General features: G+C 39.9%; 1 protein-coding gene across 1 annotated transcript in view; it reads left to right on the top strand.

The window, feature by feature from the left end:
• LOC104938354 (neurofibromin) overlaps positions 1-16,008 on the top strand; it is a 162,546-nt gene that overhangs the window by 32,950 nt on the left and 113,588 nt on the right. The window contains exons 20-28 of the mRNA XM_019274828.2: positions 953-1,092; positions 2,379-2,501; positions 2,751-2,834; positions 9,994-10,110; positions 11,694-11,875; positions 11,983-12,194; positions 12,380-12,541; positions 12,659-12,756; positions 14,252-14,387. Coding sequence (XP_019130373.2) covers positions 953-1,092; positions 2,379-2,501; positions 2,751-2,834; positions 9,994-10,110; positions 11,694-11,875; positions 11,983-12,194; positions 12,380-12,541; positions 12,659-12,756; positions 14,252-14,387 — 1,254 coding nt within the window. The remainder of the gene's footprint in view (positions 1-952; positions 1,093-2,378; positions 2,502-2,750; positions 2,835-9,993; positions 10,111-11,693; positions 11,876-11,982; positions 12,195-12,379; positions 12,542-12,658; positions 12,757-14,251; positions 14,388-16,008) is intronic.

Genomic DNA, 16,008 nt, shown 5'->3' with positions numbered 1-16,008 from the left:
ACTGGTAAAAATGGCATTGATGAGTATACTGGATTTAAGACATTATTGGTGGGCGAATCTTGATACAATGGAGAAACTGGAAAAGCAGTTCATGTATAAATTCAGATTCCAAAACTGATATGAATCTTGAGATTTCTTGGATCCTATGTGCTTTACAGGTTCAGTGTCATAAATCTGCACAATTTCTTATTTCAAAGTCAGTTGTAGTTGAAATAATTTTAGACCAGTTGTTTACTTTGATTTGTAATGGCATATCATGTAATCAATTTCTGATATTCTGGAAAATATAAAAAGAGGCTGCTGTTAATAACCTGTTATAATTTTGTAATATTTGGTATTTTCTGTAGGTGTGTTTTAAAAGATACACTACTCACAAAAAGTTTGAGATATTCGGCTTTCGGATGAAATTTCGAAATGCACCTAAATTGCACTTATAAGGTTAGGTTTACAGGTGAACTTAATTTGACCTTCTCTAAACTTTTGAATGTGCATGTCCAACTGTTCAATGTTTCAGTACTTATTGCATAACATTCTGTTCTCTAAAAGGTGATTAACCACAAAAATCACAACAGGTGTGTGATCCATGAATGGACCACTAAACCTAACAACACCTAACAATCCATCAACAGTACCTGGTCAGTGTGGGGCTTCAAACAGGAAGTACTCGACTTGTGAAAAGCATGAGACGTCTAGTCGAGCTATAATTGATGGTCAAAGATGCAAAAAGACAAATTACTGAGACATTCACATTTTTTGTTGTAGTATACCCACTACTGTTGTTAACTTTTGTTTCGATAAATTGTTTGAGACAAAGAAATTACCACTGCATGCTTGCATTTTCCATGAATTTCATCCGAAAGTCGAATATCCCAAACTTGTTGTGAGTAATTTATGTGTGGTACCCCAGTTATGTTTTTGTTTAAAATACACTCCATGGTTCCCTTGTTTCCAGGTTCCCATCAACGACACAAATACCCAGTTTGTGGAACAGACTATAGCCATCATGAAGAACCTTTTAGATAACCACACAGAGGGCAGCTCTGAACACCTGGGACAGGCCAGCATTGAGACCATGATGCTGAACCTCGTCAGGTCAGTTCTTTCTGCTCCCCACTTAGTAACTGGAGTGTTCCACTGGTAACTGTTTGCCACAAGCTATCATCTGATTGACTTCCTCAATACATATGTAGTTGTTGTTGCCGCGCAATGCAAGGAGACTGTCTGTCTCTCTGTGTTTCTCTCTCTGTCTCTCTGTCTGTCTGTCTCTGTCTGTCTCTTTGTCTCTCTGGTTCTGTTTCTGCCACTCCCTCTGTCTCTTTGTATCTGTCTCCGTCTCTGTCTCTCTCTCAGATGGTTAGCTCTGAGCTGATCGTAGGTTTTGATGTACCTTGATGTCCTGGTCCTGTGTTTGTTGTTGGCTGATAATCTCTCTGTTATACAACTTCTCTCTCCAACTCTATGAATTTCTCCTTCATGTTAGTGATGGTGTGGTTCAGCTGGAGGTCCTGGTATTCTCTTTATTTATGAAGAAGAAAGTCCACTTCAAATAGTTTGATGTTGACAGTCTGGGTTAAATGTATATTGACTGTTATTATTACAGTGTTTGTGATCTTCTACCTCTTTGATTTTCAGTTTCTGATCTTTCTGTACAGAGGAGTAGTGGGTACTTACAGCAGACTGCCATGCTAGTGGTTGGTCTCTCAAGAAGATCAGATGCTGACATCTCCACTCATATACGTTAGATATAGTGTCTCTGGTCTTTCCTTCAGCAATTGATGTTTGTTTGTCTTCCTGTTTTTTTTTTCCTTCTTGTGGGAGGCAAGAGGAAAGCATCTGTTAGTTATTATGTAATTATTGTGCAGTACCTGCAGAGGGTCCGCAGAGGTACTGCAGGGGTTCACCAATTTTTGTCATAATTGTCAATTTGTGAGAATTAAAAAATATAACAAAAATGACAATGAGTAAACTGCAAGCATTGATATAATAATATATATGCAATAAAAAGCTACTTTTGACAAAACTATTACCATTTATATATTATTCATAAATTATTCCATTATGCCTGAAAATCAATCCTAAACACATATAGGCTATTAACCCAGCATGTAAATAGGTTAATAAGGTGAAATACAAGGTGAATAAAGTAAATATAACATATGGGGGTCTCTGTTCTGTTTGTCTCTTGTCCAAGGGATCCTTGGTGTATAGAAGATAGTTATACTGCACATGTGAATTGTGTATTGTATTTTATATAGATGCTATATTACTACAGCAGTGATTTAAAAAAAGAAAAAAAAGATATAATCATTTATACGTTTATACTGCTGAATGCATTTGAAGTAGTGCTTGCTTGCATTGACCTGTGTTCCATCCCTCAGGTATGTACGCATTCTGGGTAATGTGGTGCATGCAATTCAGATCAAAACCAAGCTATGCCAACTGGTGGAGGTGATGATGGAGAGACGAGATGACCTGTCCTTCTGCCAGGAGATGAAGTTCAGGTCAGAAACTACAGTTGATTGTTAGGTATACACGCATCCTTCTGCATGTTTGCAGGTCAATGACAAGGCCATCTTAGATAACTTTTTCACACATCGGTGTGTTTGAGAGACCTTGAGTAGGATATAAACATAAGATTCAATGTAACAAAAAACCTAGAATCTTTAATGTTTACTTTTTTTTAACTTGTTCCTCAGATACTGATTTATTTCCCTCTAATTTATGCTTCTGTCCTCCTCTGTTGTTTGTAGAAACAAGATGGTGGAGTACCTGACCGATTGGGTGATGGGAACCTCCAACCAAGCTGCTGATGATGACATCAAGTGTCTGACTAGGTGCAGCTCAGTTACACGTGTTTAACTCCATACATCCATCTATTAATACATACATTTTCTTTCGCTTATCTGTAGTCGTGTCCAGGCAGCAGGTTTAGCAATGCATTTGAGCTCCTACTGGGGGATCCCAAAGCCTTCCCGGTCTAGATGGGCTAGTAGTAGTCCTTCAAGCGGGTTCTGGGTCTGAGACGTGGGGTTTCCTCCCAGATGTCTGAACCACCTTGTTATGGAATTTTCTATTCTTAGGTTACACGAGGTCACCTGTGGGCCTTGAGGTCCTCAGCAGTATTAGTTGTTTGGCTTTGGTTGGGAACAGTAGGTGCCAGTCTACCTCAACACTGTTGTGGCCAGGGTCGAAGAGACCTATTGCTGCCTTCCTAGACATAATAGATAGCTTGTCGTAGACGTTCCAGTTTGCGTGAACAGACAACTGTGTCTCCAGACTAGAATATGCTGACAATAACACCTCCATGGGTAAAGACATTCTCTGTGACTAATTCTGGGCGTGTAGTATTTGTGGTGTTATCTTTGGGTTTAAAGTATATGCACCATCACGAGTTCGTCAGAATGTGAGACCGACTCAAGCACTTCAGGTGTACTTTAAGAGTGTCTCTAATTCTCCTTGGCCAACCGTCCATAAATAATACAGCATAAGACACCAGAGGCTCCTGAACACTTTCTTCCCTCCTGACCTCACTATTGACCTTTGACTTCAGCAATTTCTTCACAACACTCCTCAGCTAACTCCTTTTGATGCAAAGATGCAGCAGCTCTACTTTATGTCCGAGCTCCTAACCCTATCTTTAAATGGAAAGGAGCTCATTCAACTGCTTGTATTCATGATCTCATCCTTTTACATTACATTACATTATTATTACATTGCATTTAGCAGACGCTTTTAGCCAAAGCGACTTACAGGGGAGGACATAAGCTGAGAAAGGTGTAAAGGAGCACAGAATAGTTGTTAGTTTTGTTAGTTTTGTTAGGCAGGGAAGCATTCTCGAAACAGAAAGGTTTTTACAAGTTTTTTAAAGGTCGAAAGGGATGTTGCTGTTCGAGTAGCTGTTGGTAGGTCATTCCACCATTTGGGGACAACCACAGAGAAGAGTTTAGAGTGACCTCGCTTTGCGAGAGGCGAGGGTACAACTAGACGGTTTGTATGAGCGGAGCGTAGCGCCCTGGTCGGGACGTGAGCCTTTAGTAAGACGCTGAGATAGGCAGGGGCAGATCCTGAGATGGTTTACCACCGAAAGCTCATGACCATAGGTGAGGGTTGGAACATAGACTGACTGGGAGATTTGCCTTCTTGCTCATTTCCCTCATGCTCCATTTTCCCATCACTCATGAACAAGACTTTGAGATACTTGAATTCCTTCATTTGGGGCAGCAACTCACTCCCAAGCAGGAGGGAGCATTCCACTGTTTTCCGCCAGAGAACCATGGGCTCAAACTTGGAGATGTTCCCAGTTCACCCTCACTACACGTTTAGGTTTACTAGGTCTGCCCAGCATTCTCCCATGGTAGCCGATCCAACTAACTACAAGATTGACAGCTTTGCTCTCCTCTTCACCTGAGTGTCCAATACATATGGCCACAGATCTGATGACACAACCACAAAGTTGTTCATTAACCTGCACCTAAGGTGTTCTGATATTTGCTTATGAACAACCATGACTACCACAGAAGTCCAATAATAAAGCACTGCTCTGGTTTCGATGAGACAGACCATTTCTCCCAATCACTCCCTTCCCTTCCATCGTCAGTGTTGAAGTCCCCCAGCAGAACTGCAGTCACCAGATGGAATCCCTTACAGGACCCCACCTAGAGATTCCAAGATGGCCTGGTACTCTGAACTGCTGTCTGCTACATTTTTGCCCATACAATTTTATACATTTTTTAAACAATCATATAAACAATGAGACATGACACAATGACAAAGAGTGGAAGGGAACAAGGTAATAGATAAAATAAAGCAACACATGGAAAAAAAGTAAAAAAAAAAAAAGGACCTGCATGCCAAGAGGGGAGAGAAAGTTATAACGTATGCTTTTGACAAAAACTATTACTATTTATATATTATTTATAGTGCTGTCAAAATTAACGCGTTAATTTTGTCGATTAATTTTAAAGAATTAACGCGTTACAAAAAATTAACGCAATTAACGCGGTTTTGTTTACTTCCGGTGGCGGCCGCCATTTTGGATGTGGCAAAGTAGAGCTTTGTTTCCCAGATATATTAGTGTGTGTGTGATTGGGTGTATAAGAGGCATTAACTTAAAGCCCTCACGGAGACTGCGCCCTGGGCGGTCGCCCACATTGCCCATAGCTAAAACCGGCCCTGCTTGTTTTAGTTTACGGGCAGATCTGCCACATCCAATATGGCGGACACGTAACGTATCGCAGCAACGGACCAATCTGCTCAGTGCAGCGTTTATGTGTATTTCTATGATCTATCCTAACTAAAGGAGAGTCTGTGCATATATGTCTATGATCTATCCTAACTAAAGGAGAGTCTAGTATAATGTCTATGATCTACCTAACTAAAGGAGAGTCTATGTATATATGTCTATGATCTATCCTAACTAAAGGAGAGTCTGTGTATATGTCTATGATCTATCCAACAAAGGAGAGTCTATGTATATATGTCAGGATCTATCCTAACTAAAGGAGAGTCTGTGCATATATGTCTATGATCTATCCTAAACTAAAGGAGAGTCTGTTTGTGTAAAGATGGATAAGGACGGACTTTTAGGGGGAACATTTTATTTTAAAAAGTTGCCTGACTCGTTGGACAAAAACAAGGCAATTTGCACAGTTTGCAAAGCCGAATTTAAATTCCACAGAAGTAACACGACTTTAACATATCACCTCAAAGCAAAAACACCCAGTCTACACTACAGAGTGTGGCACTCCTCAGTATATTTCCTCATTCTTTTTCTGTTTGCACTGTGCATATGTGAACCTTAAGCCAATAACATGAATGAATTTCATAAACTTTATCTGAGTTTATTCTACATTAATTTGATCATTTTACATAAATAAATATTCATTATAAGCTTCAGTCTCAGAAAAATGCATTTAATTTATTGATACATTTATTGATAGATTAATCGCGATTAATCGCGATTAATTACAGAAATTTTTGCGATTAATTAGTTAATTTTTTTTAATCGATTGACAGCCCTAATTATTTATAAATTATTCCAATATGCCTGAATGTTTTATCAATCATAAACAGATACAGGCTAATAACCCAGCATATAAATAGGGTAATAAGGTGAAATAACGCAGGTTTGGAAACTTGACTGGGACCCCAAAGATAGCAATAAAGGGACAATGGTGGAGATCTATTTTAAGGATATCAAATAATGTTTTTTTAAAAATGCCCTAGAAATTTTGAAGTTTTGAGCAGAAATAAAACATGTGGCTTAAGTCGGCAGGGGCATGGCTACACCAGTCACAACTGTTTGATACACTTGGGTATATTTGTGCAAGTTTAGCTTTAGAGTAGTGGATCCTATAGAGCAGGGGTCCCCAACCTTTTTTGTGCCAAGGACCGGCAGAAGCATAAAAAAAATGTCACAGACCGGTTGCCAATTTGTCAACTTTAATATACATTGCAAAAGACATTAATGTTATTTCAATAGGCAACTCACACAGTTATTTCAGCCTATCATTTCTAAAAGTTGCTAAATGTAAAGGCTTTACAAATTTTGTCAAATCTTAGACCAAACCACACAGGAAAATACTTAACCAGACCAACAAGAACAGAACAGTTTGTACGTGATCATAACGTGTATATTCCTCTTTAGCTGTACAGAAGACTTGTCAGCTGTTCTTCCTGTGGTTCTATTAACAATATGCATCCAAAACATACAGTTCAAAACCAGGATACAATAAAACTAAACAAAAAAATAGATCCACTTTACAAATAATGTCATCAACTTACTTAAATCAGTATCAGTGAGACCCCTGGGCCTGTTTGCCGGCCAGAAGAACATCATACCGGGGCGTGATGGGAGACAGTGAGACACCCAGTGTATTATTCACATTCAGTCTGCTTCTAAGTCTGGTCTTAGTGGTGGTCATGGCAGAAAAACCGGCCTCGCACAGATATGATGTTGGGAACGGGAGCAGCGTCTTCAGAGCGAGCGTGCTGATCTTGTTATATTCTCCCGATGCTTTGATCCAGAAGGATGACAGTGATGTTTTCAGTCCTCCGTCATTTCTGAGCTCAATCAGCTGATTGTCTTGTTTTGATGGGAGTTGGTCCCGACCATCGTCAGTTTGAAATGGATCGCGCATCCTTTGCCATTCCGCGGGTCCTTTGACGATGGGAAATAGCGCTCAAACACATCAGACAGTGATGTCAGGTGGCTGTGTATCAACTCGCCCAGTTCTGCCGGCACTTCCGAAAAGCTGGACAAGTTGCTGAAGATGTCAAAAACACCCTGGTTGACGCGCCGTGCCCAGGTTGCCAGTTTAGCTTATTTAACCTAGGTTACGGCACCTGTGCATTGCTAATTAGTCTGGCCGGGTACCAGTGTCAGGAGGGCACAGGGGCGCTCATAGACACCCGCGGCTCATCATTATGGTTCATAATAATAATAAAAAATTATGAGCAATTTTCACAGCCCGGTAGGAACAGTACCGGTCTTTTACAGTGGATTTAATTTTAAGTGACAAAAGGTAGAAATAAATCTGAGATATTATTGATTTCTGGGTTTGCCTGAATATTAGTCATTTTGTACAGGGCAGCAAAGTAGGCAATGATGTGTGGATAAAAGGTGTCATATCTGAAAGTAACAGGTGAGATGATGTCAACTGGTGTTTACTTGCAATGGCCATAAAGTTTGGGAAGATGTTATTATGATAAAGGTCTTGAAAGCATCTAATCCCATTTGTATTCCACAACAAAAAAAGAGGAAGGCAAATTTGATTCCTGGAGCTGTGTGAGGCAGTTATATTAATTGGAAAACATTTGCTTTTGTGAAAATTGAGTTTGTAACCGGAAAAATAGCCAAAATGTTCCAAAATTGAAAGTATCATGGAGATTGCAGATATGGGGTTTGTCACATAAAGTAAAAGGTGGATATAAGGATACACAATGTTCTACACCCTCCCAGTGAACTCCATGGAATAGGTGGGAAGAACGCAGAGCTACTGAAAGGGGCTCTATGGCTAATTCAAATAATAGAGGACCACGTGACAATGTAAAATAATCAGATTGCATATAATTAGAGCAGACACTTGCCTGGGGGTTAGTATATAGAAGACAGATCCATGAGATAAAATGAGAACCAAAGCCATTTTTTTTTAAAAGCAGCAAATAGATATTCCCACTCTGTTCTGTCAAATGTCTTTTCTGCATCTAGTGATATAACAACCTCAGGGAGTTTAGAAGTTTGTCTGGAATAAATAATATTCATAAGGGTGCATATATTAGAAAAAAAAATAACGACCTTTAATAAATCCAGTCTGTTGATACTCACTAATATAATGTTGGGGCGAACCACCTCTAGACGGACTGCCAACACCTTAGCTAAGTCTTTGACATCAACATTTAAAAGGGACAAAGAGCTATAGGAGCCACAGGAAGTGCGGCCCTTTTCTTTAACTGGGAGTCTAAATCATTTGTGATTGCAGGACCAATAGCGGGTATTGGCAGCTTGTCAAAGAAGTGGGACATAGTGATAGTATCAGTGGGGAAGTCTGATTTATAGAGATTAGAATAGAATGATTTTAAATGTTGCATTAATATCTGCAGGGTCAGATAGCATGTTATCAGAGGGATCTCTGATTTGTGGAATGGCATTTTAACTTGTGCGCAAGAAGCCAGCCTGTTTTATCGCCGTATTCATAGTAGTTACCTCTAGACTGTAACAGCATGTGCTCTGCTTGTGTAGCCATGATCTAAACTGAGAATAGAATCATTCAGTCTAATTTGTTCAGCCCTCACCCGCTTGGTTAGGTTGGTTAAATAGGAAATAATTTGACCTCTGAGAAAGGCTTTGAGTGTCTCCCAAACCAGAGAGTGCGAAGTTGAATAATTTCTATTAATGTATCAATAGAGGAAGAAATGTAATCACAGAAAGTCTTCTGAAAGTAGAAGAGTGAGTGTTAGGGAAGGTTACTCAGTAATTTGTTTGCAAAGCCAACATCATCAAAGTTAGGAGCATACACATTGACGAGCAAAACTGGTGTCTGAAAAAGCAAGCCTTCAACAATTACATACATTCCATTAGAATCTACAATGGAATTAGTGGGGATAAACTGTATCCTCTTATCAATCAGTTTAGCCACGCCCCTGGACTTGGAATAAAAAGCAGAATAGAAAACCTGAGAAACCCAAGACTTCTGTAATCTAAAATGGTCCTTGATGCGCATATGTGTTTCTTGAATAAAAGTCTGTTTTTACATGCTTAAGATGTGACAAAACCTTGGATCACTTCACCTGCTGTCCCATAAATATCACATTCCAGGATAAAAATCTAATACAAGTTTGGGCTCCCAAAAAACTACTTACAGCATTATCAGCCATTTTAATAGAGGAGTAAAATGTCCCAGGGAGATGGAAGAATAAATAAAAGTAAATACCATAAGTAAACAAACCGACCAAGCACTGAATCAACAAAGCAATGGACCCAATGTCTTTATCCCTAAACGATGAAAACTGCAGGTTAACACATTACTTGATTTACACTTTCCTGTAAGTCTCTTCTTCTGGAAATTAGTTTTGACCAATTTCCAGAAGAAGAGAAAAAGCACATTCAGGTCCCTTTGCTTGCCATCCAGCTGACAAAGCTGCCTCTCCCTGTGGGTGGTGGGTCCACAGTGCCATGGCTCCATGTTTTTTTGGGCTGCCCCCAGATGGGCCCCGCATTCTAATGCCCGACCACCAGATGCTTACTGGAGAGCTCCTCTCTCAGGTCTGCCTTCAGAAATTGGGCCTGGTTTACCTAGTCCAGCTCCTTGGGTTCTGTTTCATGGGGGTCTTAGGGAAGGGGGGTTGTGTTTACCTCAACTTGTACTTTCCAAGTACCTGAGAGATCTCCCTCACTATTGTCTTCTTTGTGTGTTGTGTGTGTTGTGTGTGTGTGTGTGTGTGTGTGTGTGTGGGTGGGTGTGTGGGTGTGTGTGTGGTGTATGTGATGTGCAGGGACCTGGACCAGGCCAGTATGGAGGCAGTAGTGTCTTTGTTAGCCGGTCTTCCTCTACAGCCGGAGGAGGGAGATGGAGTAGAACTGATGGAGGCTAAATCTCAGCTCTTCCTCAAGTAAATACACACTTGCACTCAACCTTAACAAATGTTCACAATCATGATGAAACCTACCCTCACTTTTTATCAGAACACTTTCTTGGGATGGGTATGTATTACCAGGGATCTTTCACATCGAAAATTGTCGGACAGCCTATAGTGCCACGTATAAACATAATTTGTTATTGTACATATAGTAATAAGCTATAGAAGTATTGTAATAAGTAATAAATAAGAGTCTAATTGTAGGTCAATCAAAACATAAAGTAATTCAATATATATTTTTTGGTTCTCTCATTTCTGCTTAACTGTACTTAGCATTGCTAATGTTCGGTGCCCCTAACCCTCTGATGCTTGTGGTCTCTGAGATTGAGGGTTAATAATACAGCCAGATGGCCAGTATGTTTCACTGATTCATAGCTAACTAATTTATTTGCTTAGGTTTGTGCTGCACAACAATTTAGTGTAGCTTAGCTTGCTCACATGACTGCACAAGGCTTCGTGGCTAGGCTATCATCACTACTGTGTATATTATGGGTTTTTTTGCCAGAGGCTGAGGAGCCATGAGCACCAATGTGCTCTGATGGAGAGGCACAAAGATCAACAGTAATTTGGCAAGATGACAGTAATGAGATTTATCTTCTATTCTTGACCTTACTTTGGAAGTGTGGCTTTCTTACTTTAATTGTGTTTTAAGATTAAAATGGTACTGTTTTTTTTTTTTTTTTTTTCTGTATGGCTGTGTCAGAGCAGACTGAGTTAAGTGAGGAAGGAAGACTGACAGTCTGAAAATGTTAATATATTGTAAATTGTTACTTTGCAAAATGAGAAATCCAATTGCATTATACAGTATTTGGCAGAGAAATCGACATTTTCCAGGAAAAACCAGGTGAAACCAGGTTTCTCTAATCCTCTACCAAGCTTACAGTAGGTAAGTTTCTCACACACCTGGTTAGTACTGATGTCATCCTGTACCACGTTGGTTTTGATTTGTTACCTATAAGACTTCTTTGTCCATGGCTGACCTGCTGCTGTGAAAACAGAATTGTGGAGGAAAAAATGATTTTTTTTTTTTTTACAATATTGTCCCTGTATGATACAGCAATAGAGAAACCAGCAGGTGTAGGTATGCATACTTGTAGACAAGTGTAGGTGTGCATACGATTTGAAATAGTAGTAGTAGTAAACACTACATTAAAATGGTGACATGAAAAATAACACAGAAATATGGTAATGTATTCAAATAAAATATTTAAAAAAAACATTATTCTGTGGGAAACACTCCAACTGATCCTCACCGCACTTTATCATTTAAAAGAAGAAAAAAAACTTTGTATGCCTTGTTCGGCTTTTTTCCCTAGTATCGAGTATTGCTTTTCAATACTAGTACTCTATCAAGGTTTAAAATTCTGGTATTGCAAGAGCCCTAACCCATGTGCGAAGTCATGACCATCTAAGGGTTTTGAACACACCAAACTCCAAAATGCTGTGTTGACAGTACGGATGTGAATATATTGACATAAATGACTATGTGTACATGGTGAATTTCTTGCTTGTAGAAGTTTTTCTAATAGATTAGCATTGTTTGTGGTGGTTTACAGGTACTTCACCCTGTTCATGAACCTACTAAATGACTGCAGTGAGGTTGAGGATGAGGGCCAAGCAGTAGGAGGGCGAAAAAGAGGAATGTCCCGCCGTCTGGCCTCCCTCCGCCACTGCACCGTCTTGGCCATGTCCAACCTGCTGAATGCTAATGTAGACAGTGGACTCATGCACTCTATTGGTAAGCAGCATTACTGGCTGCAGCATTTGAAAAATGGTGCTTTCTACATAGCTGTTACCAATAGAGTTTTTTTCCATGACTATCAGTGCTCATTTCTTCCTCTGTAGGTCTGGGTTACCACAAGGACCTGCAGACCCGAGCCACCTTTATGGAGGTGCTGACCAAAATTCTGCAGCAGGGAACAGAGTTTGACACCCTGGCGGAGACTGTACTGGCTGACCGCTTTGAGAGGCTTGTGGAGCTTGTCACCATGATGGGAGATCAGGGAGAGCTGCCCATCGCTATGGCACTAGCGAATGTTGTTCCTGGGTCCCAGTGGGTGTGTACCGCTTCTTGATTTAGGATTCGATTTAAATAATATCTTGTCAGTGAGCATGCTGTGCTCAGCACAGGAATGATAGAACATACAGTGTATGCAGTATATGGAATAAAAAAAGTAAAAAATGCTGCATTAAAATATCTTAAGCGAAACTCTTTGAGTAGTGACAAGCGTTGTATTTTCAGGATGAGCTTGCCCGAGTCCTGGTGACGCTGTTTGACTCCCGCCACCTTCTTTACCAGCTGCTTTGGAACATGTTTTCTAAAGAGGTGGAGCTAGCTGACTCCATGCAGACTCTTTTCAGGGGAAACAGCCTGGCCAGCAAAATAATGACTTTCTGTTTCAAGGTAGAAAACGCAGCATGGCTTCTGTCATAAAATATTTAGAAATGTCTGACATCAAATATCTGCCTAAAAGGACATGTTGTATGTATATTATTGACTGTATCTTATGTGTTATGTCAGGTGTATGGGGCAGCATACCTGCAGAAGTTACTGGAGCCTTTATTAAAAGGGGTCATCACAACCCCTGAACACATCAGCTTTGAGGTGGATCCCACCAGGTGAGTACCTACATCTTGGCTCTGACAATTTGTCATATTCATATTGTCAAATATTTAGTCACAAATAAGTAATCTAGACAAGAATTTATTCTAAACTTTGGTAACTCATTTATACCTGGCTATTGCAGGCAGTAGTCGAGTTGTAAAATGAAACCAGGGGGGATGGTGAAATTTTTCATTTATATGACATATTTTCCAGCAGGGGGGTCTGGTGGTCCTCCCCCAGAAAATTTTGTATTTCTTAGATGCAATTTCCTGCATTCTAGTCAATTTTAGGGTGACTTGCTAGACATGGCAAATCCTAAATCCCATCTGATTCTGCATTCTCAGTTGCATGGCCTGCACAAGACAATACTATTTATCGGAAAGAAACAATAACCACTTAACTATGGACATCATGTCATTCACATCTTTTTTTATCTTTATTTGTGAATGTGCTTTGTGTATGTTTTTAACATCTTTGTGTGTTTTTAAACATATTTAAATACATTTAAACACATTTTTGTTAAAAAACATCTTCACTTTAAAAAACACAATTTAAGGAGGAGGAAAGAAGACTTAGAGTTTTAAGACGACGCGATGTTTGAAACAAGCGGTATTAAAAGAATATAAAGCAGCAGGTAGCAGCTAGCGGTGCTGCTAAAACAACACAGAGTGTGGATGATTGACACCTGTCACCTGTCGACCAATCAGAATCAGGAGAATCTATTAGTACCGCCCACATTCACCTTTGACCCACCAATGATGATCCAGAATGAAGTAAACCCAAAGGTAGTATAACGCACCAAGAGGTCACACTTCACTTTCAAAGCCTCTTTGTCTTCACGTAAACAACCAGGAGCTTCGTGATTGAGCAGTGTTTTTTTCGCTGGAATAAAACTTTTGACCACAAAACATCAAAGATAAGACATACTGTATTGTTTGTGGATATTTTTGCTACTCTTTGGGGGCTAGCTCGCAGAGTTTTCATTGCACAGTGATGAGACACATATCTTTGTAATCAGCGGTCTGCTTTCACGCGACATTTGTTTGGTAACCCGATCAAGCATGTATCTCAATTGCTGAAGACAAAACTTAAGGTAGATTGACCCACAAACACATAACAACTGAAGACAGCTGCAAAAAAGGCCTGGCAGAGCATCACAAAGGAGGAAACCCAACATTTGGTGATGTCTACAAAGGATTCTCGACAGAGTATTAAAAATAAAAATGTATTTATTTATGAATATGTTAATTTCTCCAATTACTTTTGAGCTCCTGACATAAGGGAACTGTGTATAAAAATGGCCTCAGTTCCTAAATGTTTAATTTTTTTTTTTGTTTAACCTATTAAATTAAAATGGAGGCATGCAGAGCCAAAATTCAGAAAATTCCACCACTGTCCAAATATTTTAGACCTAGCTTAATGTTACTATAATTGTTGGACTCATAACTCTTTGTGTATACATATGAGTTGAAAGCCTCACTGACAGGAGCTCCTTGTTTGTCTTATCAGGTTGGAACAAGGTGAGAACCTGGATGAGAATCAGAGGAACCTACTGCAGATCACCGAACGGTTCTTCCAAGCCATCATCGGTTCATCCAGCGAGTTCCCCCCACAGCTCCGCAGTGTCTGCCACTGTCTTTACCAGGTAGACCCCCGCCGCCCCCTCAGTTGACTGTTGCCCCCAGCTGCTCGCCTAGGCTCTCCGCCCTTACCTGCGTGTGTGCAGTGTCACTTGCACATTTTGAGCTCTTGCCTCTCTAAGGTTTCCTGATGCTGCTCGACTTACTGCTCTCTACATCATACGCATCAGTGCACAGTTGTACATTCCTTTCAACTGTATGCATACTGCTGGTTCAAGACCTTTGTGTTTGATCATTTTCACGTTCAGAAAGTCCCTATACCCTTTCTAAATTACATATTCAGTGTTTACCTTGCTAAGTTTTGTCTATATCAGGGCAGAAAACCACTAAAGCACCATGTCACACTAAACTTTTACATTATCCTAGAAGAGGACCTTGTATACCCAGCTTTTGCCATTGTGACAGTTCATTGTTTACCAATCTGCTTGAAGTGCTGCTTTCCAGTTGAGTCAAAACCCATACAATATAAGCACTGGCAATAGGAATACTACACAGCTGCAGCTAAAAGCAAGTTTTGATCACTCGAAAGCATCTGAAATCCAGGATGATATATTGAAACTCTTTCTGTTGTCAGGTCAAAACCTAAAAGATAGTCAGTTTACTGCAAAAGAAGTCTAAGGAAATCAGTAAATATTCACAACTAGGGTTCGCAAAGGGTTGGAAAATCCAGTAACTTTGCAGAAAATATTTCAAATTTTAAATTGGGGGTAAGATAGCATCCTGATAAGGTGGCCTTATAAATGTTCAATGAAATTATGCTAGCTATAGCTTTTTTTTAGCTTATCAGTTAGCTATCTACTTTATAAATACATTTTCATGTGCTGTTTGCAGGTTAAACATTAATACCATACATCAGATATATTTACCTCATAATATCATCAAAACTTACTTGACATTATGTGGTCCATGAGCTCAAAAGTGTGGTCCAGGGTTCTAGAAATCATCTGTGCATGTGATGGAGGAATGCCAATCCCATTAATTCCCATAAATCCCTGTTTATTCCCATGGAAGGTTTCCAACTTTGAAAATTCCCAGAATTTTGCAACCCTATTCACAACCGAGAAACAGTATGCACTATGCAGAAAAATACTAGAAACAATAAGAATAAAGATGTACGGTAACACTTTATTTGAAGGGGTGTTCATAAGACTGACATGACATTGTCATATCTATGACATGACACTTGTCATGAACATTAATGAATGTCAATGACTGCTGTCATTAAGTGTCATGCGGTTTCTTATGTCATCTTTTACTGTCAACTTGACATTGTTTGGGGTGTCTTTGTTATGACAACTTGACATTTACCAAGATGACATAGGCTGACCATGTCTTTGTCATGACAACTTGACATTAACCAAGAGCACTTAGTCAGTAAATATCTTTGTCATGACAACTTGACATTAAGCAAAACCACATAGCTGAGAAGTGTCTTTGTCATGACAACTTGACATTAACCAGCATGACCTGCAGGTGACTTTCGCTTCAGCCTTGCACCAGCCCACTCACTAGCTTGGACCTGTGAGCGCCTAGGACTGGGGTGGAGACACACTAGGGGTAAAAACCAGGGTGCTCTCTCCTTGGGCCCTGGGGAGGAAAGCTTACTAACCTACTTACAGCACAGCT

The sequence above is a fragment of the Larimichthys crocea genome, unplaced genomic scaffold (genome assembly GCF_000972845.2).
Source record: "Larimichthys crocea isolate SSNF unplaced genomic scaffold, L_crocea_2.0 scaffold320, whole genome shotgun sequence".
Lineage (NCBI taxonomy): Eukaryota > Metazoa > Chordata > Actinopteri > Sciaenidae > Larimichthys > Larimichthys crocea.
This window is presented reverse-complemented; position numbering and strand designations above follow the sequence as displayed.